Genomic DNA, 26,357 nt, shown 5'->3' on the forward strand with positions numbered 1-26,357 from the left:
ATACATGCTTTATACCTCTAGAACACATATTGTAGAAATGCGGTCCAACCTGCATAAAACAATTTTTCTTATAAAAATTAATGATGTGTGATAAGAGAAATAAAAGAGCTATTATTATAAAATTAAATAAATTCTGAAAGATCCATACGAAAATTTCCCAATGGTTAATCTCCCCCTAGGTGGAGAATGCCCATTGTCAACACCTTTGTCCACAAAGCTACTACCTCAATCCAATATTCAAGGGCCGGTGATAAAAGGGGTTGCACCCGGATCGATATGAACAGTATGGGCCCATATAAATTATGGGGTTTAAATTGGAAAAAATTAAAAATAAATATTATTTTGAGTACCATCCATACATTCTCCCTAGTAAAACCATCTAGCTTAGGACCTTAAATTCTGAGAATGTGATTTCTCCAAATTTTGGAGGGTGAGGTATTAATTATCTAGGTTGATCCCAAATTTTCATATTAAAAAGATACTCCTAAGTAGGTCTTTAGCTGGAGAGAACAAGTGTATCATAGGCTCATGCAGAACCATGCCCTTATTATTTTATCTTGAGAAAATTACGCCTCATATCCACTTAAAAGCCAACGGTGAGGTTTGTATACGGTTGCCTCCTTATACTGTAGAAATAAGGCAGACTTATAAAATTTACTTAGAGATGTTCTTTCTGTGTCTAAAACCTTATGATGGCTTTAAAATAAGTTTTTATTCTGAGTTATAAAATTTAAAATTTCAAAAATAGTACAAATCGAGTAGATCAAGAAACACTTGAAAATCTTGAAAATAGACGGTCCAAATAACTTGTTACAAGACGCACTATTTTTTGGACTTCGAATTCTTTTTTTTCTCCACGTCTGTTCATCTCAAGATTGAGATGATTGGTTGGAGGGTTCTGCTATGCTAGAACACTCTCCACTGTAGGATTTTTTAGGTGCACTTTACTTCAACAGTATATGGGTGCAACCTTATATAAACTTTTTCCTTAAATCTCTCCTAGTTTTTGGTTGTATGCTCACTCCAATTTTTTTTTTATTTTTTATCTCATATATAACGGCCGCCATTAACTTCAAATTCGAAAATGTTTGCCCATATTACGGGATTTCACGGTGCACCTCCACATTAGCATTCCGCAGAGGGCTCGGACCACCATATATTTATCGAAGTTTCTAACATTTTTGTGTGGATCCTAAGGATCAATGTGCTGTTTGGCTCCTCTATTTACATGCTCTTGTGAAAATCATGGATGTAGGGCTGCCAACAGGGCGGGCCTGGCTCACGTCCCCATAGGGCAAGGCTAGGCCAAAGACGTCCTGGCCCTATCAAGGCTGTGCTGGTCGGGCCGGGCCAACTAAAATAAAAAAGATAAAAAGAAAAACAAAGAACGAGAGACGAACCAGGCCAGTCTTGGCCCCGTCCTAACCTCATTCCATAGTTGCTTCGCCTTGGCTTGGTCCTCAAGCAGCATTTTGTGGCCCAGGCCCTATTTTTTTCATGCTGGGGTGACCGGACTAGGCCGGCCCACCCGGCCCATGGCCACCCCTACATGGTTTAAGGAACAGGACGTCACCTAATTTAGTTAGGGAAAGGTTTCTGTGCTTCCCTTATAGGATAGAAGTTCTATTCTCCTCCTACCATCCAGCTGTCCAATTTTGATCAAGAGAGCCACTCACCTTTTGATCTTAGATCCGACAGTCTCAGAGTATTTTATTTTTAAGTTTTTTATATAAATTGTATGAATGTGAAATTTGGTACGTGCCATCTTCTCATTGGGGCACACCTATAAAAAATATTAAAAATAATTTTTCGATAAAATATAATGACCAAAATACCTTTTTAAAATTTCAAGGCTATTTTGATCATTTTATTTTATTGGAAATATTGTTTTTATATTTTTCACTAGTACAAGTTTAATAGAGGAATGAACATCCAAATTTTGGTATCAAAATAGTTAATTAAAAATAAAATAGTGTAGAGACGTGACATTGTGATTGGGGCAATCTTTGCTCCCATTCAGAATGGACGGTTAGATAAAGGAGAGGATAGAACTTCTATGCTGCAAACGAAACATAGAAAACTTAGCCAGTTAGTTATCCCTCTCTCAATAATTTCATTTGATGTTGATGATCCCAAGAGACTATTTCAAAATATATTGGATATAGTATGCTTTCAAAGTTCATTGTACTATATATTTTTTGGGGGATCTATAAACCTAAAAGTTCACATTTGAACTATTTAATATTTTTTGCCTTTAAGTGTCTTTTAATAAATATTAAAACCCATTTTGATCTGTCATTTGATGGGTTATTTAAATTTTGATAAAAAAGATGGATGGGTACTTTGAGATTAAAAAAAATACAAGCAAGATGTTAAATAATACGAGCAAGATGTTAAATAGTTAAAATAAGTAGTATGATGAATTTGCCTCTTTTTAATTAGGAAAAATATACAAAAAAACTATTAACTTTTGATACAATGTGGTTACAATGGTTGTAAGTGTGACATTGATTAAACTCAAAACTTTAACTTTGTATCACACCCCAAGCCATCCAATTTGACATATAATTATTATTAGCAGTTGTGATCTCCTTAGAACAAAAGATAAACAACCTTTAATTTTTTTTTGAAAAAAAATACGGTCCTTTAGTGAAAGGGGTGCTATATTTATATTTCAATCCCCGACGCATCTAAGGCAGGATGCTCGGCCTTTTGAAGAGCTCTAATCTCATTAAATGGTAACTTAATGATTTTTGTGACCTCCATGTACAAAGATACCCTTGACTTAAGGGAAATTATCATGTGTATCTTGAATACACAATTTTGGAGTGAGTATAAATTTTAGACTGTCGATTCTATTCTAAAAGGCTAAAATTCTCGTAGCCCATCAAGTGTTTTGTTATTTTAAATTATATTTTACCAGTTTGCCCTTCCTCTCTATTCCCATGAAACCCTCCCCTTTTCTCTCCCTATTGATTTCCATTTTCCTCTCTCCTCTCTCTAATAGTCGTTGCCCATCTTCATCAATTTTCCTCTTCCTGATCTACGACTGAGAGAGAGAGAGGTGTAATTGTTTCAAATTATACTATAAAATTCGGAAAGGAAAAAGTTTATATAAGGTTGCAACCTTAAAATGTAGAATTACAGATGCACCTCAAAACTCCATCAAAAAATGTTGTTCTAATGTTGAAAAAAGCTCTAGTTGATCATCTCGGCATCGAGATGTATGAATATGAAAAGAAAAAATATATTTATTCCAAAAAATAGTGCATCTTGCAATACATTATCTAGACCATCCATTTTTAATATTTTCATATATTTATAGATCTATTTGATTTTAACCATTTTTGGAGTTTTAAAATTTATAATTAGATATGAAAATAGATTTTGAGATAATCCTAAGAATCTCTTTCACTAAAATTACATGTTATAATAAAATTTGAAGGTGTGCCCTAATTGGATTGTTGGTTGCAACCAACGGTTTAAAAAGCGGATCGGTGATCTGGATCGGGCATCTCAAAAACCGATTCGGATCGACGAATCGGCTATCCGGATCAAGAATCGGTTGAATCGGTCGGATTAAAGCTTCAAAAAAATCCGAACAAATGATTAAAATTCATTATAAATGTTGTTTTTTAGGAATCCAATAAGAAATGAGGGTATTACATTATTAACTTTCATTTTTCTCATCAATTTGTATATATTGAGATGCTCTTTCCCTGTATAAACTTAAATATTAAATTTGCATCACATAAAAAAAAATTTCATAGAATTATCATTGATAAAATATATAATTATACATAGACTATTATAAAGTGTAGACTAATCAATGAAAGAATGGCCATTAAAATCTCGTTTTGGAGAAAAACCCTAATCTTCTAAAAAAACCCAAATTATTACAGCCTAACTAACTATAATCCAAAATTATTACAACCTAACTAATTATAATATTATATACTGAAATTATAATTATTAGTTTATATTTTATAATTATTTTATTAGACAAATAATAACAAATTAAAAATATTTTAGAATATTATCTAATTAAAAAGTGATTAAAAATTTATTAGAAGAGGCTTCCATATCATATGACTAAAATTAAAAATAAAACCACCAATAAATTCTCATGTAATTATATTAAAAAATTCAAAATAACTTTACCCAAAAAAATTAAAAATAAAGATGCCAAAATTCAAAAAAAAATCCTATCGGCAATATGCACAATAGCTACAAAAAAATAAAAATAAAAATAAAATATTGTAATAAAACCCATCGAAAAAACTATTTTACTAATAAACATCAAAAAAATTTATATGGCTATTTTTTAATTTCACACACTAAATTAATGAGTGCTATTAATTTATTTTTTAATTTTATATAGTCGTTTATTAGTGCTATTAATTTGACACGCTAAATTAAAACGCTACACATATGGACAATGGCTTGCAATAGTTAATGGCTTGGAAAAATTATATGGCCCTTTATTAGGTAATGGCTTGTGTGTCGATGGCTTGCACGCTGTTGAAGGCAAGTGGGAATTGTCCCACATCGGAAATATCAAAGCGACTTCCAAGTTTATAAAAGATGTGAGGATGAGCTCTTCAACAGCTTGTGAGCGAATGGTACATGGGGTAACACGTACGTGATTGCATGTGAATGTGGTGCTACCGTCCAACAATGTCGAAAATTACCTTTATTTTTAAGACAAATATCCCAATTACCCTTGAAAACATCATACATGCCGAGACATGACGTCACCATCTGATTCTATACAGTGATTCGGCCGGAATCGCCGATTCTCTTCTAGAAGCGAGCGATGTGCAAAAATATTGAGGCAACCTTGCATGGACGAACGAGAGCCAGCTGAACCGGATGGGAACCGACGGTTCTACTTTAAAACCGGGCGGCTCCCCATTTTATGATGGAAACGGCACCGGCTGTGGCGGTTCCCGATTCTAACCGAACAAGTCCGGTTCGACTCGTCGATTTTTAAAACACTGGTTGCAACCTTATAGAAACCACACCCAATAAGAAATAATGAAAGGCATATAAATACTCATTTTTCTTAAATAAATAGAATAAGTCCAGAAATAAATAAAAATGTGCGTTTCCAATTCAATTAAACTTTAAAGGTGAAACAATGAAAATATGATTTACAATTTGAATAGAAATAAAAAAGTAATTTTATTCTGATAAAAAAACTTGAAATATTTAACAAAGGGGTGTGGTTTCTAGATGGTTGCAGCCTTAATCAATCCAATTACGGCGCACCTCAAAATTTTATCATAACATGTAATTTTGGTATACAAAATTATTACGATTATCTCAAAATCTATTTTCAAATCTTACTATAAAATTTTAAAATCCAAAAATAGTTAAAATCAAGTAGATCTATAAACATATGAAAATCTTGAAAGCGGACGGTCTAGATAATGTGTTGCAAGATGCACTATTTTTGAGATGCAAATTTTTTTTGTTTTTTTTTCAAATTCATATATCGAGATGATCAATTAGAGGGTTTTTCAACATTAAAATAACCTTTTTCGATGGATTTTGAGATGCATCTGTAATTCTACATTTGAAGGTTTCAATCTCATATAAACTTTTTCCTTAAACAAGTGTTTTCCATTGAATAGAATCTCAAAATAACTAAAAAGACATGGGAAATGTAAAACACGAAAAATGTTGGGGCAAGGCCTAGGCCTTCTGAAAAACAAGGTAAATTGAAGTACTAGCCTTAAAAATCATCGATAATTTCAATCTCAACTATTATTGATCTAAAAAATGAATTTTAAACCCTAAAATTATCGATCTCAACTATTATTGATCTAAAAAATAAATTTTAAACACTAAAAATAGCGTAACACATTACTTAGACTTTTTATTTTTGCCAATCCGCTTGATCTACTCTAGTGTTGGAGCTTCAAATTTTATGATCAAAGGTAGAAGTAGATATTGATGCCACCAAAGAAGTTTCTAATACTTGAACGACACTTTCTAATGGGGTTTCTAATGGAGTTTTCAAATGTGGCTTTACTTCCATAAGGCCTAGATTTTATGTAAACCGCATGCAAATGTGGGGTTGGCTTTGCGCACTATGTGCACATAAATCTCTAAAATTGAATGTATGTTAAAGTAGATCTAAGGAACATACAGTGATCAATTATTATTATTAGAACTTTTTTCCAATTAATTGGGGCCGTGTACATAAATTTTAATCCATCATTCTACTCTATTTAAGACATTGATCAAATTGCACGAAAATCTTTTTACCCCAGTTTACGATCCATACAGTCATGATAACAACAATAACGTGGGAACGGACGGACGATCATTTAACTACCGTGGGAGCCACTCCCCTCCATCACCTTCTAATTCATAGATTATACGGTGATAACATGTGGTCATGGTATGTTGATCATATTACATGGCCCTCTTTAGGGGGTCTAATTTCTCCCGCTTGTTTTGTACCCTGAGTTTCAATGAAACGTAGTGCACTTGGACATAGTTGTTGACCGACAGGATTTGCTAGAAAAAAATTAAATAGTAGATAGATTGAAAGCGTTATCTTGAGTATTAACTTCACTATTTGTAAACCTCATTCTTAGGAAATTAAATTTTGGGTGAACTAATTTATGGAAGATTCTCAATTGTTTGTTTATGTTAAACAAAAACTACAAAAATCTAAGGATTCGAACAATATGAGCTTTAACAAGTACCTTCCTATAAAAATATTTTAGACTCATGATTCTTTAGAGCCAGTTTGGATGACAATTAATTTTATCTGAATTAAATTGTACTATATAGTATTCATATATCAATATATTTTATATAATATTATTTTTAGTTGTTTGACATGATTTTGTATTATATAATATTATTAGTTATTTTTTGGATAGAGAGTTTTTTCGTTTGCTCTTTCCCCTAAACAAAAAAAACTATATTGGATATAATTACATATCATAATGTAAAAGTAACTTTTCAAAAATGTCAAACTACCGGTAAGTTTATCTCATATAGCTTTATGATGGATACTGTTAAACAACAAATAACTCATTATCAGGATTAATTTTAGAAAAATATATCAAAATACCCACGAGAGATGAACTATTTGTCATTTTAAACTTTTACAACTATTCCAAGTCATCATCATGTGTCTTTTGGTGTGTATTTTTAAAAATAATTCAAAAGATATGGGTAGATTGTTAAATAGCTCATCATTAACGGGTATTTGGATAATTTTTTCTTAGTTTTATTAAAACAACGAATTATTGGTGATAATGAATATATCCAAATATTCCCTTAAACTTCCATTCCTAATTCCATAAACTTAAACTTTTTTTTAAACTTTACTTTTATTTCTAAATCTTGTTTTAAATTATACTTTTCAGATTTAAGTTTAGTTGTAATTTTTAGAATCAAAAGTAAGGAGAAATATCATTAAAAAGCTCAAGTTATTTTACAAAATGGTTTAAAGGATAATATTTACCATTACATGATTTAATTTTTGAGTTTCATTTCATAGAGATACCTTTTAAAAAAGAAAAAAAGTTGTACCCAAGTTCAGAATTATCGTTGTTCTTGGTTGGCGGCCTTGAATAATCAGGGTCATTTTGCCTTGAACAATCTAAGTCAATATGATAAATTTACCTATGCAACCGGTTCAAACCAAATGACAAAAATGCCCCAAGTTGTTTAAGGATAGAATTCATAACTACCGAATAACAAAAATAATCCCAATCTAATAATAAAAAAAAAAATCCAAAAAAAAATACCAAATAACAAAAATAATCCCAATCTAATAATAAAAAAAAAATCCAAGCTCTGCCATCATTAACTTTATGGCACACATCTTCTCATATTTGGACTGGGGTTCACCCTCAACTTTTATATTTGCTGTCACAAGGAGCCTAATTCAATATTTTTATGGAAGGTTTCACTGTCTCGACCAAATTGTGGGATGGTTTGCTTCCCTTCGCAGCACACAAATAGTAGGTGAGTGGTCGTTTGCAAAGAATAAGAGGCCACCACTGTACCTAATTAAAGTGTCCTCTATTAAGTCCATTACAAGTTGGTATTGTTGAAAATTATGAGTCGAGGTTCTAAACAATCAAATTAGAGCTCACTTCAAAAATTTCTCTAGGATATGTTGTTTTGATGCCCAAATATCCTCAAATTGATCATCGAGATGCATAGACATGAGAAAAAAATAGGTTTCAAGTTTTGAAAATAATGCATCTTGTAATGCATTTTAAGACTGTGAATTTTCAAGATTTTCAAGTTTTTATAGATATGTTAGATCTACACTATTTTTTTAGATTTAAATTTTATTTTAAAGATAAGAATATATTTTAAGGCTATCATAAATATTTTCAGTATTGAAACCACATTTCTATACTATTTGAAGGTACGTTTTATTTTGGTTGTTAGAGCCTAAGCCCTATATAAAAATAAATGTATAAGATATTCAGTACTTGGCTGTCCTGCAGTACCAGAATTGTATTTGGTCCTGCGCCTAAAAATAAATGTAAAAACAACGGGCAATCTGATATATACTTTTATAAATAAATGTAAAAACAACGGGCAATTTGATATATGCTTTATAAGATACTCAGTACTCGGCGGTCCTGCAGGACCAGAATTGTATTTGGTCCTGCGCCAAAAACACCATTTAGAGAGTTTTCATTGGTCTGGAAATTTTTTACCATCTTTGATTCAAGGATCCGGTTTCTACAAGGCCAAGCCCCATGGAAATGCGGGCTTCTTAATAAATCTATTTTCGAGATGGATTTTAAGACCATTTTTAAGGATTTTAAGACCATTATTAATAAATCTATTTTCGAGATGGATTCTAACATTTTTAAGGATTTTAAGACCGTTCTTAATATATCTATTTTCGAGATGGATTCTAACATGGGATTTTAAATCTATTCTTAATAAATCTATTTTAAGACCATTCTTAATAAATCTATTTTAATAACATTCTTAATAAATCCATTTTTAATAACATTCTTAATAAATCCATTATTAAGGATTTTAAGACCATTCTTAAATAAATCCATTTTTAATAACAATCTTAATGAATCCAGTTTTAAGGATTCTTAATAACATTCTTAATAAATCCATTCTTAATAACATTCTTAATAAATCTATTTTAATAACATTCTTAATAAATCCATTTTTAAGGATTTTAAGACCATTCTTAATAAATTTATTAAGACCATTCCTAATAAATCTATTTTCGAGATGGATTCTAACATGGGATTTTAAATCTATTCTTAATAAAACTATTTTAAGACCATTCTTAATAAATCTATTTTAAGACCATTCTTAATAAATCTATTTTAAATCTATTCTTAATAAATCTATTTTAAGACCATTCTTAATAAATCTATTTAAGACCATTCTTAATAAATCTATTTTAAGACCATTCTTAATAAATATATTTTAAGACCATTCTTAATAAATCTATTTTAAGACCATTGTTAATAAATCTATTTTAAGACCGTTCTAACATAGGATTTTAAGACCATTCTTAATAAATCTATTTTCGAGATGGATTTTAAATCCATTTTTAAGGATTTTAAGACCATTCTTAATAAATCTATTTTCGAGATGGATTCTAACATGGGATCATGAATATAAAGAAATAAATAAATTTCAAAAGCTAGAAATAATAATTTTTAGTAAGAAAACTTTTGGACCATTAGTGTCTATTGTTTTTAGATGGAACACGTACTTGCATCCATCTTTAAGATAGATGTAAGAAAATATTTGGACTATTAGTTTCTATTATTTTTTTACGAAACACTTACTTGTATCCATCTTTAAGATAGTTGTTTTACACTTTTTGCATATGTAGAAATACGGTGCGGCCTATGAAACAATTTTCCTTGATTCAATACCCATTTTAAAATGGACCCGGTTTCTATGCGGCTAAGCCTGTATATGTAGAAATGAAGGCCTATTAATAAATCTATTTTCGAGATGGAATTCTGGACTTAATTTTTAAGAACATGTAATCTCTAACACAGAGATCATGAATATGAAAAAGTAAGTAAATTTTAAAAACTATAAATAATAATTTTAGTGGAAAAATATTTGGACAGTTAGTTTCCATTGATCCATCTTTTAGGATGGATGCTTCCATTGATTCATCTTTTAAGATGGATGCTTGACGCTTTTCGGACTGCGTATGTAGACATGCAGTCCAGCGGCCATAAAACAATTTTTTTAAAAAAGTTAGAATAAATTTATCCAAGACCAAATATTCTCCGACCATCAATACGGATGGTCCGTACTCTGCGTTGAGTGAATTTCGATATGTGATGTCTATGAATCTCACTGTAAATTTTAAATTTGAAAAGAAATTAAGTGGCCCAAAGATGATTGGAGAGTTGGTCCTCTGAAACCACCCAATCCTTTTCCAATAAATATTATATTCGTCTTAGTACTATGTATATGTCACATATCACTTGGACTTTAAGAGAGAAAATCTTGTCCTCACTTTGAAAGCAAGGCTTGTGAACACATGTACTATGCTCTGGCAGGATCATACTATATATTTATTCCGTCTCATAAAATTCCTACTTGAAACGATCATTTTAGTCTAAAAATTTGTGAACCACATAAAAATAACTAGATAATTATTTATTTTTTAAATTATTTTTGATTTTTGCAACTATTAAATAGAGTGTAAATAGATAATATACTCCCACCGTGGCAGGAAATATTTTTAGCTTTATCTTTGTGGTGGAGTAAAAATCAAAGTTTAAAACTCACATATTCCATGACATTCCAAAAGTAACTTCTTATGATTATATTTGACTGGAGAGCATGGTGTTTGTTTATTTTTCCTAGTCAAAAAGCCATATTTTTATATTTTCCTCCCAATATAAGATGAAAGCTACATGCGCAAAAGGCGCTCATTTCCAAATAATGTCGCGTTATCTCCGATTAATAATAATTAATAATCCACAACAACGTCTCCCTCTCTCTCTCTCTACAATACCTATATACATGTAATCAAAGATTAACATTCTAATGCCCTCAATTAATGCGACAGCCTCGTCGTATCGTCCTTTTTCTCTACATCTCACCTGTTTCCATACTTTATTTATTAACAACTGTAGTTGGTTAGCTTTTTTAGGATTGGCAATGAGGGGCATGGATCGGCACTTAAAAAAAAGAATAAAATATATATATATATATATATATGGGCCAAGGGTTGGGTTAGGATTAGTGTCGGCCAGGTTGGTCTGGGCCATACTTTCTTTTTAATTTTAAATTTTTTTTTTATTTTTTATCAATTATTTTTGGTCTGACTCAATCTATGCTGGTCTTTATGACGGGGGCTAATCCTATAGAGATAAAGACCAGGGCAAGCATGACTTTTTGGTGAACTTTGAATTTTGGATCAAATTTCCGCGAACATTTGCGTACTAAAGAAATTTAAAAACTCCTCTTTATATTATTATTATTCTCAATAACCATCTCTCTCTAATGACCCATGTCCCTCTCTACATACGAGGGTACTTTTCGTGCATGAAGTATGGTTTTCAATAATTCTCTCTCTCTCTACGCGTGAATTTGGGTAAGCCCTCTCCACAAATTAGTTTTTATCACGGGTGCTTCCAAATAGAGACACAATATGTGATAAAACCAGCTTGTTAATTAAGATAGGTCCCGTTTATCTTTAGTACGAGGTGGTCATAATTGATTTTGATCATTGGATATGAAATTAAATTGCTGCATTTATTATATAAAAAAAGTTTATATAAGGTTGTAACCTTATAATGTAGAACTACGGATGCACTTCAAAATCCATCGGAAAATATAGTTTTAATGTTGAAAAACCCTCGAAAAAGATAGTTTTAATGTTGAAAAACCCTTTGATTGATCATCTCGACATCGAGATGTATGACCGTGAAAAATAAAAAGATTTTCTGTCTTAGAAATAGTACATTTTACAACATATTATCTACACCGTCCACTTTCAAGATTTTCATATGCTTATAGATCTACTTGATTTTAACTATTTTTGAAATTTAAAATTTTATAATTAAATATAAAATAGATTTTGAGATAATCCTAATAACATTTTACATCAAAATTATATATACCATGATAAAATTTGAAGGTGCACCTTACCTCTATACCTACGGATGCATCCGTATGCAAACTGCACTTTTATTCTATTGATTGAGCTCAAACTTCAAAAATAATTGTTTTGAACTTTGTGGCACATTCAAACAATCAAATTTCACATGGTAATTGTGAACTCCACTTCTTGTATCAAAAGTACATGATATAATCTTTATTAATTATTGTGAAATTTTGAACTTTAAAGGGTATAATCCTTATTAATTATTATGGAATTTTGAATGCTACGGAGCACTCCTTGTATAAAAAATAAATGGCATAATCCTATTAATTATTCTGAAATTTTGAACTCTAAATGATATAATTCTTATCAATTATTGTGGAATTTTGAAAGCTCTTCTTTCTTGACCTCTAGAGAACGAAAAAGATGTGAGCTCTAGATCAGCGTTTGTGAAGTCGGCCAAGTTACTTGGGCCCTGAGCTCGCCCAACTTATCTTGACTAGAGTGTTTAACTAAGAGCTATTAATTTTAAAAATAAAATCATAAAAATATTTTAAAAAATAAAATTATTTGGGATATATATATTTTTTTGTGGGTTTCTAAAAATAAAAATTAGAAAGTATTTTGGCCTTAAGTACTTAATTTTATATTTTTCTATTTTTCAGATTATTTCAAAAATACTCTCAACGATTTCTTAAAATCTATTTTTAATCTCATTTTGATGAGAGAGAGAGGGGCATTATTTGTAATTATTTTAAACATATATTTTCTTTTTTTACTCGACACTACTCGGGCCGCGTGACGCAGACTTAGTCCAAATACTTGGATCGGGCATGGCCCAAGTACTCGGCCCAAATAGTGATATCCCACACGTTCTAGGTTAGGTACACTTCGGGACAATAATGCCCTCTCTCTCTCTCTCTCTCTCTCTCTCACACCTCTTGTTTAGAGAAGAATGAAAATGTGATGAACCATACATGTTTTATTTAGGAGCGAGGGTTAGAGATATAGCTGACCAAGGCCTCTTTCTCTCGAAAAACCCACAAATGTGATGAGGTATTAGATACTGCTCCGCCAAAACAATGCCCCTTCTCTCTCTAAATCTACTAAATTACCCAAAAATGCGATGGACCATCATTAGATCCTACTCCCTAAAACAATGCCGCCTTCTCTCTCTAAATCTACTAAATTTTCTCTCTCTAACTTTTTAAAGGTGACCAATCTACTTTTCCCGTTCCCCCTCTCTCTCTCTCTCTCTAATCTCTCAAAATGGAATGACTTTCTCTCTCAGCCCACCATCGCCCGTCATCTCTCTCTCTTTCTAAAAATAAATGTTTTGTCTCTCTTCGGGCCCATCATCTCTCTCTCTCTAAAAATAATGTTCTCTCTCTCTCCCTTTCCCTTTGGATGTTTACAGGTTTTGCAGGTGACCCAGAAGCCACATGTCCTCTCAGTGAATTTAATGGGAACCACGCACCTCCGCACCTCCCGCTATAGTGACCTCTCTCTCTCTCTAGATTTCCATTTCTCGTTAGGTCGCCATCTCTCTCTCTAGGTTTCCATGTCCCTGTTTGATCGCCATCTCTCTCTTCTCTGCTCACCCCCATCTCTCTCTCTAGGTTTCCATGTCCCTGTTTGATTGCCATCTCTCTCTTCTCTGCTCACCCCCATCTTTTAGGGTTTTCGAGCTTACCACTTTCCATTTCTAGAGAGCGAAGGATTTTGTTAGAGAGAGAATAACCTCATCGCCAAGCATCCGTTTCCTCATCTCTGAGAATAATTATCGCTTGCCCTTTCCTAACGATTCTAAGTCCGTATCTCAATTCAGAGTTTCATGATTGTCTTCCACGATTTATAGGAGTCAAATTCATCTTCTCCCATTTGCATAGAAAGATCGTATTGTCTCTCACTTTTAGAGAGAGAAAATCATCGTTCTATGGCCTATGAGTGGGAGTTTTTCTAGGGTTTGTATAGGGAATGTATGATTGGGAGTTTTTCTAGGGTTTGTTTAGGGAATGAGATACAGAGCTCTTGGAAATTAGGGTGGGTCTTTTAGGTGATGATTTGAAAATATGAAGAGTGGGGTTTTGAATCGATTAAGGGGGAAGCAGCTCTCCCTTACTCTAATTGGATTTCTGTGTATGACCCTTGTTTTGTGGGCATGGGAAAAGACACCCATTATTGCTTCGATTTTGCCTCCTCAAAGCCAGTTTGAGTCTCTCTCTCAAGGTTCTGAAACCCTAATTCTTTAATTTATCATACATTTGTGGTGCTTTCTCTGATACCGCTATATTTGATGCAATATGCTTGTCCTGCAATGAAATTTAGAGAGAGAAGAACCTTCTGAACTATTCTTCTTCTTCTTCTTCTCTCTCTCTGGGATCAGCAGTTGTAGGTTGCTTTTATATTTTGATACTGCAACAATGCTTGTTCTGCAACATAATTTATAGAATAAAAAGATTTTGTAATAATTATTATCTCTTAATGCAGGGCTTCATTCTGGTACCCCTCCTCCACCTTCGTCCTCTGCAACAATCTTGGTGATGCCAGTGCCCAAGGAGAGGTTCTCCAATGAAGGCGAGGAATCATATAGAGGTCTAGAGGGAGAACAACAACTCGAACCTTCCTCTAGTGGTTTAGAGGGAGAACAAAAACTCGAGCCTTCCTCTATTTCTTTGGAGCCCAACATCAATGAACAAAATGACACAAAGAAAGGTAATAGCCCTTGTTTTTATGGCTCTGCTTCCTTTACTGCAAATTGATCTCACTTGTAAAGAACACAATCTCACTTGTATAGAACACACTTTTTTTGCAGAGTGTAACTATGCCAAGGGTCGATGGCTTCCAGATAAAAATAGGCCATTGTACTCTGGGTTTGGTTGTAAGCGATGGCTTTCAGAGATGTGGGCTTGTAGATTAACCCAACGCACTGATTTCTCTTACGAAAGTTTCAGATGGCGGCCAGAAGGATGCGAGATGCCGGATTTTCGGGGATCATCTTTTCTGAAGAGGCATGCTCTCTACTCTCTGTCTAATGTTTCTACTTGTGTATGTTTTTCTCTCTATTTGTTTAGCTTTTTACCTGTTCGAATGTTTTATTTTTATATCTTTCTATGCCTATAGCTTTCTTTTGTTTGCCTAGAACTGCAAAAGACGATTGCAGCTAATCGATGCAAATTCTTCTTACTACTTCTCACTAGTCTTACATAAAGGATGTGGTGGAGCATACCAATTCTCTCTCTCTCTCTCCCAGCTCCATCGCAAATTCTTTTTTTTTTCTCTTTTTGTTTTTGATTATTTGTTCCCCATAAAAAAAACCTTTTTTTTTATCTCTTTTTGTTTGATCATTGGTTCCCAATAAAAAAACCTTAAATTCTGTTTGAATTGATTTGATCTATTAATCCATTTTTTTCTTTTTTGTCGTACATGGTTCTTATTTTTCCTAATTATCGATGGATAAAAGGAGTTTTATGGATGCACTTGCACCACTCCGATTCATTACTACTTGCAAAAACAAGGAAATTTAGATTATGGGCACTTTTTAATATGAAAAGTGGTGGGGTTATGGTTTTTAATTCGGTATCTGGATGGCTTTTCCAGGATGAAGGACAAGACCATTGCTCTGGTAGGTGATTCACTTGGAAGGCAGCAATTCCAATCTCTCATGTGTATGGCCACTGGTGGAGAGGACGGGCCTGACGTGCTGGATGTGGGTTGGGAATATGGCTTGGTCAAACACCGAGGGTCCATAAGACCTGATGGCTGGGCTTACCGCTTCCCCAAAACTAACACCACCATCCTCTACTATTGGTCTGCAAGCCTATGTGAGCTCGTGCCCATTAATCGCTCAGACCCTAACACCGACTATGCCATGCATCTGGATCGGCCAGCCTTCTTTCTCCAACAATTCATCCACAAATTCGATGTTCTGGTTTTGAACACAGGCCACCATTGGAATAGAGGGAAGCTCAAGGCAAATAGATGGGTTATGTATGTTAATGGACAACCCAACACAAATAGAAGATTGATGGAGATTAGTAATGCAAAGAACCTGACAGTTGATAGTGTTGTTAAGTGGGTGAGTTCGCAGCTCCCAGGGCATCCTAGGAAGCTCAAGGCCTTCTTTAGGACCATATCTCCAAGGCATTTCTTTAATGGGGATTGGAATTCAGGTGGGAGCTGCGATAATACTCTGCCTCTTTCTGGAGGTAACCAGGTTTTGCAGGAAGAGTCCAGTGATACAGTTGCAGAGAGTGCAGTTAGGGGAACCGGGGTTAGACTATTGGACATTACGGCCCTGTCACAATTGAGAGATGAGGGGCATATTTCAAGGTATAGTGTCAAAGCAACAGAAGGCGTGCAGGATTGCCTGCATTGGTGCCTTCCTGGTGTTCCCGACACATGGAATGAATTACTATATGCACAGCTATAGGCTCCCTCTTTTTAGGACTGTAGGCTATAGGCTCACTAAATGCGTTGGGAGACTTCTGATTTAGACAGAGGTGGCATCGATATAGGCAATCTGAAAGAGGCATACGAAATAGTACTGCTGAAGAATAACCAGAGTTCGGTATGAACTTGTCCTGTGGATTGAACTGTTGGGTTTGTCGGGGGGAAGGCATATCACTTTCCTTGGCATTTTTTCTGAGACCGAATACTTGTTTTATTGCTTCAAAAATCCTTTCAGAGTGCCTGGGCAAACGCTGTTTTTAAAGAATTTGCGGGGAAGATAGGCACAATGTTAATGAAGTGTACCAATTGTAACGTGAAGGAGGGTACCTCGCTGAACCCATTGTTTGGCAGGTGCATTGGCCCTGGGAGAGGGGTTCTCCTTAACGTGAAAGAGCTGGTAAATCTTGAATGCATTGTTCATGATGTCAGCTATTAATCTCTTTAATTTTATTCCTAAAAGGTGCCGTATGCATATTCCTATGATGCGTCATTTTGTAAGATGTACTTTCTTGGGTGCATGCTACATGGGTCCAAGCATAGTGTAAATGAAACCATCATTTGCTTTTGCTTTTGCTTTTGCATTCCATTGGAGTACATACAAACCGTTTTCTTTTTTTCTGAATTAAGCCTGCTATTTTTTTAACATGTTCTTCTTGAAACGATATGATTCTCTGATTTGCAGTATTGAATCAAACAGATGTATTGTATGTTTCCTCAGATAGAGAGTACCATTGTTTTCATACTTGGCGAGTTGGCTTGGGACTCACCCGAGTCAACTGGCCTGAGGTCCCTCGTGAATCCTGTGTAAATACCGTGAGACTCGTCCAGGTCTGTTACTTTTTGGCCTTAAAAATGTTTTTTCCCAATAATGAGATGTTTTTTTGCCAGCAGTGAATCTCGATGAGTCTTCCACTTGAGAGAGGCTCGCGACTCTAGTGAGTCTCAACCCAAGTCTGGGTATTAAAATGCTGTGAGATGTATATGATGAGTTACTAATTATAGGTATCATATGCCAATCCTGCTGTCATTGCTGGTTTTTTGCAAAAACTTTTCACTGTTTTAATAGATTGCTGCATTTTAGGGTTTTGATTTAAACAATGCGGCCTATTTTGAGGAGTTCTGTACTTTTGGCTAAGTCATTCTAACGAATATATAATGGCGGAAGATGTCTTCACTAATAGAAAAAAAAACTGTATGGATCTGATCACATAGCAGTTTTTGTCTGCAGGTGACGGCCAACGGCAGGTGCCCTGGGGGCTGGAGCCAAATGGTTAACAGAAAAAGATGCATGCCTGAAATGAAATAGGCAGAAAGCAGAAAAGCAAAAAGTAGAATTTGAGTGATCAATTGTTCTAGCCTAGTGCCATGCAGCTGTTTTTTTTTTTGAACGTTAAGTCATAGTAGTGGGTTAGCAATTTTTGAGACCCTTAGTAGTTTTCAAAGGGGTTGGCATTGGCAGGAATGGAAATCGAGACCGGTAGTTGAGTCACAGGTTGTGCTACGACCTTTTCCTCGACCCCATTCCTAGTTCCATGCAGCTGGTTGTCTGGACCATTTGACTGACATTAAATTTCACTGATTCAAGCCCGAGTAAGAAGAAATGTATTCGAATTTATACTTTGCTCATAACCACTAGTGATAAAAAAGTTTCTCTTATTTACTACTCAGAATTAGCATGAAGCTAACCTGCTTCCATTCGTTGTTATTGTGGCCTGATTAGAATGGCAGAAAGTCGTGATGTTTTCGCCCATAATGTCTCAGATTCTTGGGGAAACTCTTGGTAACTTTTGCTGCCGACATTGGGAAGCGCAGCAATCAAACTTGGCATGACATCAATGTTCATATTGGACATAGCTCATGAGACAATATGATTTCCTTTACGAAATTAGGAAGCTCAGGAATGTTTATTCATGGTTTATCGCACTATTTCTACAAAACTACGGCCTTTGTGTACCATTGTTTGTAGGTTGGGATTTATAGCATGCTTTTCTAAACACTTTCTTTCCTGTGCTTGATGTCTGATTTGTATCGGACATGTTGATGCCTTTGGCATCTCAAGGCAGTAAGGCACTTTTTGATTATTTTTATTTTGTTTTATATATTGTAGTTTATATATATTACCTTAGTTAAAAATTCTTTTATTTTCTTCATGAATTGTTTTGTTTATCCTAAGGAGTTTGTTCTGTTATTTTCTATATGTTCATTAATATTTTTTGCATTTATTTTATGCAAATTCATACTATTCTAGGTTGCATGATGGATTATCTGGTCTTATGTTAGACAATGGTTCTCATGACAGTTGTCAGTGCCACACTTCCTGAGTATAGGACTCTGCACTTCTACAGTTTGTGCAGGCTTTTCCATCATTTGAAAATTGAATTAGGAGATTGATTTCCCGCATTTTTATCTTTTACACAGGGTCATAACTTTCAGAACTTGTATGTTTCATTTGTGGAATGAAGCTTTCTTCGCATGTTTTAAGTGAAATTCGTTTTACTGACAGGTTGACATTGGGGCCCTTTATGGGCATCTATCAACAAAGGAACAAGATAAAGGGGTTCTTGTTAACGAATCGGGCTTCATAGTTATTGTCTATGTTTGTATATTTTGCAAGCTTTTCCATGGTTACCTTATATGCTTTATCTATTATATACCTCTGAGTGCTTGGAATCCCATTTTATTGTTCCTCAAATAAGATTAAGCTGTAACTATTTCTGATTGCTAGGATATAGTTGAATCTGTATTTAGATCATAATTCGAAATGCTTTCCATTCTTATTCCTTGTGTATGGAATTTCCTCTCTCTTGATTTGAGATTTGTTGCATGAAAGTGCATGCTCAATGATCATGTTCCTGTACCAATTTAAAAAAAATGCAAAATCATTCTCTGGTGTACTCTTATGTTGGTATGTTAGGGATTAGTTCAGTTGGGTGGTAATTTGAATGATGTTGTAATATTTTATTTCAATCCTGATGGATTGAAGAGAATGATCAGGCAGGCAGAAAAATTCTCAAAAAAAAAAAAGATCTGGCAGGGGGGAAGTGTCCCGGAAAATGGAGACCAACCTTAGACTAGTCTTGAAATATGGAGAAGGCTGGATGTAATATAACACAACATATCTATCGAGACGTAGAATTTTTAATTGAATAGAAAAATGGAGATTTTGAACTTTGTGTGTATACAAGTCTTAGTGTGAAATAAAGCTTGAATCAAGTTCTCTCAGCAGAAGTCGATAATTGCCTTGTTTTTGAAGTGGAGATTCTTGTTCTCTGAACTAGAAATGTTGTCACAGATAAGCTATCTTGCACTACATAAAAGTCTGGAGGGGGGTAATCCAAGAATTTGGAGGGTCTTCTCTAGAGTTCTCATAAACGTGCGATTCTTTACTTTTAGTTGATAAGAAAAGCATGTCCTGAGACTCTGGATTATTATTTCACTATGTTGCTGGCTGTTATAGCCTTTATGTATGCAGTGGACTGCTGAAAATGCAAATGTGGAAAGCAGTGGCAAATATACTTGTCCCTGTGGATAGAAAGTAACTAAGGATCAATGGATGAATGGAGCAAACAACGTTCTGAAACAGAATCGGGCAAATGATACAGGAGAGAGTGGTTATTGAAGTTCATGATCCAATTATGAAGTATCAATTGAAGGTGGTTTAGTCATAATCAGTCTCCTGGAGTCCCATCAAACCTAGAGAATCCCAATTTGAGGGATTGGTGAGCTAAAAAAAAATGACCCTCAGAATTTTAGCATAATCCATTAGTATTCAAGATTAAGCATATCTTAGGGAAAGTATTCAAAGAGACTATTTACCTTTGGTACAAGATGTCATGATTAATTTTGACCATTGGATGTAAAATTTGGTGATTGCATTTATTCCGCTTATCAAGTTTAAAGTTAAAAATAAATTTTTTTGAATTTTGTGTCGCATTCAAGCTATCAGATTTCATTTCGGATGATTGTAAGTAATTGTGATCTCGTTGTACTAAAATGATATATAGTTCCATATCTTAATAAGCAAACAAGTATGTTTTTTAATTTGATCGTTTAGAGCCTAGGCTCTATACAAACCGCACCCTTTTTAATATAGCAAGGCCCAATGATGAACAAACTTGCTGCAATTTTGAAGACATTTATCCGCGTTTTACTTTTAGCACTATTTGGGCTCTGTATTCTTCTCAATGAACCGAGACTGGGGAGGTGAGCACAAACCTGAATTGGCATGCATTGTACCATGAGTTTTACCCAAGGAAAAAGTTTATATAAGTGCAACACAAACCTGAATTGGCATGCATTGTACCTTGAGATTTATCCAAGGAAAAAGTTTATATAAGTGCAAGGCTCAAACAATCAAATTACGGCGCACCTCAAAATTTTCACTAGACGAGGCTGCTTTGATGCCCAAATATCCTCAAATTGATTATCTTGACCTCAAGATGCGTAGACAATGGAAAAAAAAAGGATTCCAAGTTTTGGAAATAGTACATCTTGTAATTTATTTTTGGACCATCAATTTTAAAGATTTTCAAGTTTTCATAAATCTGCTTGATCTACACTATTTTTGAAGCTTTAAATTATATAATCAGAGATGAAAGTATATTTTAAAGCTATCACAAATATTTACAACAATGTTGTCAGGGTTTGCTTCGAAGTCTTTTTCAGTTTGGTGAGAAAAATGAAGCAATTCGGTGTTTCAGCTGATTCGGGCGGAGAAGACTTTGGATTTTTTTTAATTTAATTCAAATAAATTAGATATTTATATAAAAAATATATAAAAAATAATGGAAAAATTTAAAATAAAAAATTTTAAAAAATAAAAAATAAGAAAAATATTTTTATATAGGGATTTCTTTTCTGACCGAAGCAGCCCGACGCTTCGGCCGAAGCAGACCCGAAGAGACCCAAATTTGACCGAAACAGCTAGAAGCGACCCGAATATGATCGAAACGACATCACCATGATTTTCTTTGCTTTGATTTAAGCTTAAAAACTGAATGCCGAAGCGAAGTGAATTTGATAAAACATTGATTTACAGTATTGAAACCACATTTCTATACACTATTTGAAGGTGCACTTTACTTTGATTGTTTAGAGCTTCGGCTCTATACACACATGGAAAAGTGACTTTGCATTGCAGACCTACATGCTTACAAATTGTCATTGTATATATATATATATATATATGGAAAAAGATGGGATTAGCTCACTACGAGACATTCGTGATCGTCAGGTCGGCCCAGATTCAATTTGGGCTGTTGGGCTCATATGTTTATATGAAAAACTCTTCTCAACTCTTATGGGCGAAAATGAACAGTGATTTCGCTTACTTTCTTCATCATTCAAACTTCATCGCACAGTCACAGTTATCCGGTAGTATTTCAATTTCTATTTTTTTTTTCTAAAAATCAAAATTACTTGAAATTTGGAGCGTATGTACATCTTAGTGAGGTGCACCTAATAAAAATATGAAAAAAATAATTTTTAAAATATTAATTGATCAAAATACCCCTAAAACTTTACAAGGTTATTTTGCTTAATTTATATTTTTTTCAATTATTTTTTTCATATTTTTATTAGGTGTGCCTTGCTAAGATGTATACACACTCCAAATTTCAGATAAATCTAATTAGTAAAAAAAAAATGAAAATTGAAACACTATTAGACAACTGTGACCGTCCGATGAAGTTTGGATGGTGATGAGGGTAAGCGAAATCACTGTTCATTTTCACCTATAGGCGTTTTGTAATATCTTTATATATATATATATATATATATATGGGTTATTCTAGAATACACATCATTAATGGTGAACTTAGAATTTTAATACTTTAAAATTTTTTTATCATAAAATACCTAAATTCCTTAAAGCATGTGTCTTGTCTAGCAAAGTAGTATTGTACTAACTCGGTAAATTTAAAAATAAAAATGAATTTATAAAAATATATTTCTTTAGTAAGCCAATGTAAACACGTGCTTGTACAATTTTGATGAGGGTGTGGTTTCTATAAGGTTGCAACCTTAAACAATCCGATTAAGGTGCACCTCCAAATTTTATCATGACATATAATTTTAGTGTAAAATTTTTTTAGGATTATTTGAAAATTATTTTTATCTTTAATTATAAAATTTTAAACTCTAAAAATAGTTAAAATCAAGTAGATCTATAAACACATGAAAATCTTGAAAATAGATAGTCTAGATAATGTGTTGCAAGATGCACTATTTTTGGTACCCAAAACCTTTTTCCTTTTATATTCATACATCTCGATATTGAGATGATCAATTAGAGGTTTTTTCAACATTAAAATAGCCTTTCCCGATGGATTTTCAAAGTGCATCTGTAATTTTACATTTTAAGGTTGAAACCTTATATAAACTTTTTCCTATTTATGATGATTTATGAACTTTCTTTTATCATTTCCTCCATTTTTATATTTTCCTTTTTTTGAAATATTTGAATTATTTCCAACTATAAAAATTTATCTCCAAATTCTATCTTTTTTTTTAAAAAATCAGTTTTAGACTTTTAGTGTTCTGTACTGTTTATTATGGTTTTCGCTGATTTTTTTAACAATTTTTTCGGTTTCCTTTTTCAAATTTATAGCCTTGCTAGGAACGAATACTACTCGGGCGAGTCCATTCGAACTCATATGAGTACCTCGACCTAGGCCGAGTCCAAGGCCCGCGGTGAGTTTCAGAACATTGCTCTTAATTGTCTAAAGTGGTAAAAAAGATATAGTCCACAGTGTTCTTCACATGTACCTCAAATATTGTATCCATAATATTCCAATTTGTGGGGTGGCTACAAGCAATAACTATGCATATATACCTTTTAGGATGCACTTTATCCAGTGGAAATAATGCAAAACTGAATCTACAAGCAAAGCATTTGATAACCCAAACCCTTTCACTTTGAAAATTAAAGTGAAGCTTAATATTGTGACGTATTTCCTATTAATAAAGCCTTGAACATTTGTCAAAAAATAAAATAAAATTGTGATGTATTTGGTCAACATTTCAAAAAGAAAAAAAAGGAAAAAAAGAGGGGAAAAACAAGAACAAATTGAGGAGGATTCCTACCTTATGACTTATGATGATGGTTGGAATGAAAGTCCTCAAGGTTGGATCATGCAGGGATGATTTTGATGAAAATACAAAGTCTTGACTCTTAGAAGCACAAATGATAATCGATGATTATTTTTCTTTTTCTTGGCTTTTGAAGAAATTGGAGAGCTAGAAGTGGGAGGCATCTAAAATACCATAGGAGCATCAACGAACAAGATGTGGCAAAGATGACTGGAATAATTGCAAAAACAACAGAATTTGATCAATCATTTTTTCTGTTGTTAAGGCGAGAACTGAACAAAGAACTATATTTTTTCATCATCAATCGAATCACTGTTTGCAACCCAGGATTCTATTTTTCCATCAATCCAATTGTTGTTCACTTTTTTTCTTTTTCTTATCAATCAAATAGATCTCTTTACTCGTACAACTTAGATATCTTGTATTTATCGAAAATGTCATTGGATTAAGGATCCTAATTAAAAAAGGATATTCTTTCTAATGAGGTTTACTTGCAAGATTTGAACCTCTGAGAATGGAGATCGATGTAACATGCTTTTTACATGAAGAGCATAGTTGACAAGAACACAATGACTGGATGCTGAGTGCTTGGAACATAATTTCTTGGAATCCATGGGAAATTTTGGTGGTGCAGGAACAGGTTGGAAAGAGGGCCCTGAAATTCCATCGGACATTTGGTTAATACCATCAAAGGAAGTTGGAAAGCTGGTTCTGAGAGTGGGAATGCTACTCAGTAGGAGATTCCTACCACTAAAGCTTGGAATCATATGTGCCACCATTTATCATGAGGCATTTGACTGACGCGGGATGGTTATGATTATATAGTGCTAATGATGATTAAACGATGTGAGTATGTTTCAGATTTTAAATTTTGAGATCCACTTTAATGATATTTAAAAATAAAAAATAAAAATAATTTTGAGTTTATAAATACATCTAACTTTTGCACCATCTCTGTTTAATCTTAAAATGTTATTTTTTTTAGGCACATATAGAAATTTTTATTTCTTATTTTTTTTATTTTTTTATTTGAGATAGTATTTATGACAATATACTCTATATTAAGTATTGTATATTGTTACTACATATGTAATATGTCTCAATATATTGTGGATATATTGTCATACTAGGGGATATATCAATATATAGGTACCACCAAACATGTGCATATATTAAAACTAGAGTGAATACAGTTGTTTACATATATAATAATGTCTCAATATATTGTGGATGTATTGTCATACTAAGGGATATATCAGTATATAGGTACTGTGCATATATTAAGACTAGTGAATATACAATGCTTAATATAGAGTATATTGTCATCAATACTATCGCAAATAAAAATATAAAAATAAAAAAAGAAAAAAATTCTATGGGTGAGGTATATATAAGGTTTCAACCTTAAACAATTATAGTAAGGTGCACCTCAAAATCTCATTAAAAGTTGTATTTATAGTGTCAAAACTCTTATCACGACCTAAAAGTCTATTTTGCACCCTAATAATGAAATTGAAAGCTCTGAAAATGGTGTAAATCTAGCAGATCTATGAGCAGTCAAAAATCTTGAAGATAGACGGTCTAGATAATGTGTTATAAGTTGAGCTATTTTTAGAACTTGAAATTCATTTTTTCTTTATATCCATATACATAAAATCAAGTTGATTAATTGGAGAATTTTCTAGTTATGAAATAACTTTTTTTGATGGTTTTTTAGGTGCACCTTACTTCTACAGCATAAAGTTGACACCTTATATGAACTTTTCCTCAAGGCTTTTAGGTGGACCTTACTTCTACAGCATAAGGTTGACACCTTATATGAACTTTTCCTCAAGGCTATAATACTATATAAAAGAGCTAATATACATTAACTCAGGTAATAATTCGAGAGGCAATATTACTCACTTAGACTTACAAAATGTCAGCAAATTCTGTACTACAGGTACGAGTTTACCACTATTAAATAATTATGCTCTCTCCTCTCTTCCTACAATCTACATTGGAGATTTAAAAAAGAAAGAGAAAAAACGAAATAAAGTATATAGGTTCATCTCTAATAATAGCTGGGCAACCTTTTCTATGTTTCCCCTGCAACATAAAACTTATACACTTCCCCTTATCCAACCATCCATTTTGAATAGAGGGTTAAGATTGTCTATCACAATGTCAAGTCTCTACACTATTTTATTTTTAATTTGTTTTAACATAAACTATTTTGATACCAAATTTTGGGCATCCAACCCTCTATTAAATTCACACTTGTTAAAAATATAAAAAAAATCTCAATAAAATAAAATAACCAAAATACCCTTGAAAGATGCGAGGGGCATTTTTGTCATTATATTTTATCAAAAAGTTATTTTTAATATTTTTTAGGTGCACCCGAATGAGAAGATGGCATGTAACAAATTTCATATTAATACAATTTGTATAAAAAAATTAAAAATAAAATACTATGAGACGTCGGATCTAAGATCAAACGGTGAGTGACTCACTTGATCAAAATTGGACGGTAGGATGGTAGGGGAAACATAAATCTTCTATGTTGTAGAGGAAATATATAAACCTTTCCCATAACAGGCTGTTGTATTTGTAGCAGTGTTTAAAAAAACGCCGAGTCGAGGTTCGACTCGGAAATCGCCATGGACGGATCGAATCGGCAAAAAAAACGGGAATCGTCCTGTTCTAGAGAGAACCGGACGATTCTGTACAG

At 33.3% G+C, this 26,357-nt stretch overlaps 1 protein-coding gene across 4 annotated transcripts; it reads left to right on the plus strand.

Moving 5' to 3' along the window:
* The first annotated feature begins 13,588 nt into the window (after positions 1-13,588).
* LOC18435992 (protein trichome birefringence-like 14) lies at positions 13,589-19,332 on the plus strand. Of its 4 annotated transcripts, none has more exons than XM_088873564.1 (5): positions 13,589-14,332; positions 14,594-14,818; positions 14,919-15,114; positions 15,704-16,952; positions 19,059-19,332. In XM_088873564.1, the coding sequence occupies exons 1-4, from the start codon at positions 14,176-14,178 to the stop codon at positions 16,533-16,535; spliced, it is 1,410 nt and encodes a 469-aa protein (XP_088729690.1). In that variant the 5' UTR covers positions 13,589-14,175; the 3' UTR covers positions 16,536-16,952; positions 19,059-19,332. The 4 variants fall into 4 exon arrangements, with proteins under 4 accessions (XP_088729690.1, XP_088729688.1, XP_088729689.1 ...); XM_088873562.1 differs by lacking the exon at positions 19,059-19,332 and adding an exon at positions 17,771-18,222 and having other exon boundaries at positions 15,704-17,557; XM_088873563.1 differs by lacking the exon at positions 19,059-19,332 and adding an exon at positions 17,771-18,222.
* Positions 19,333-26,357: the final 7,025 nt, after the last annotated feature.

Source organism: Amborella trichopoda, chromosome 8, assembly GCF_054954075.1.
Source record: "Amborella trichopoda isolate Santa Cruz 75 chromosome 8, AtrichopodaSantaCruz75HAP2 v2.0, whole genome shotgun sequence".
NCBI classification, from domain to species: domain Eukaryota; kingdom Viridiplantae; phylum Streptophyta; class Magnoliopsida; order Amborellales; family Amborellaceae; genus Amborella; species Amborella trichopoda.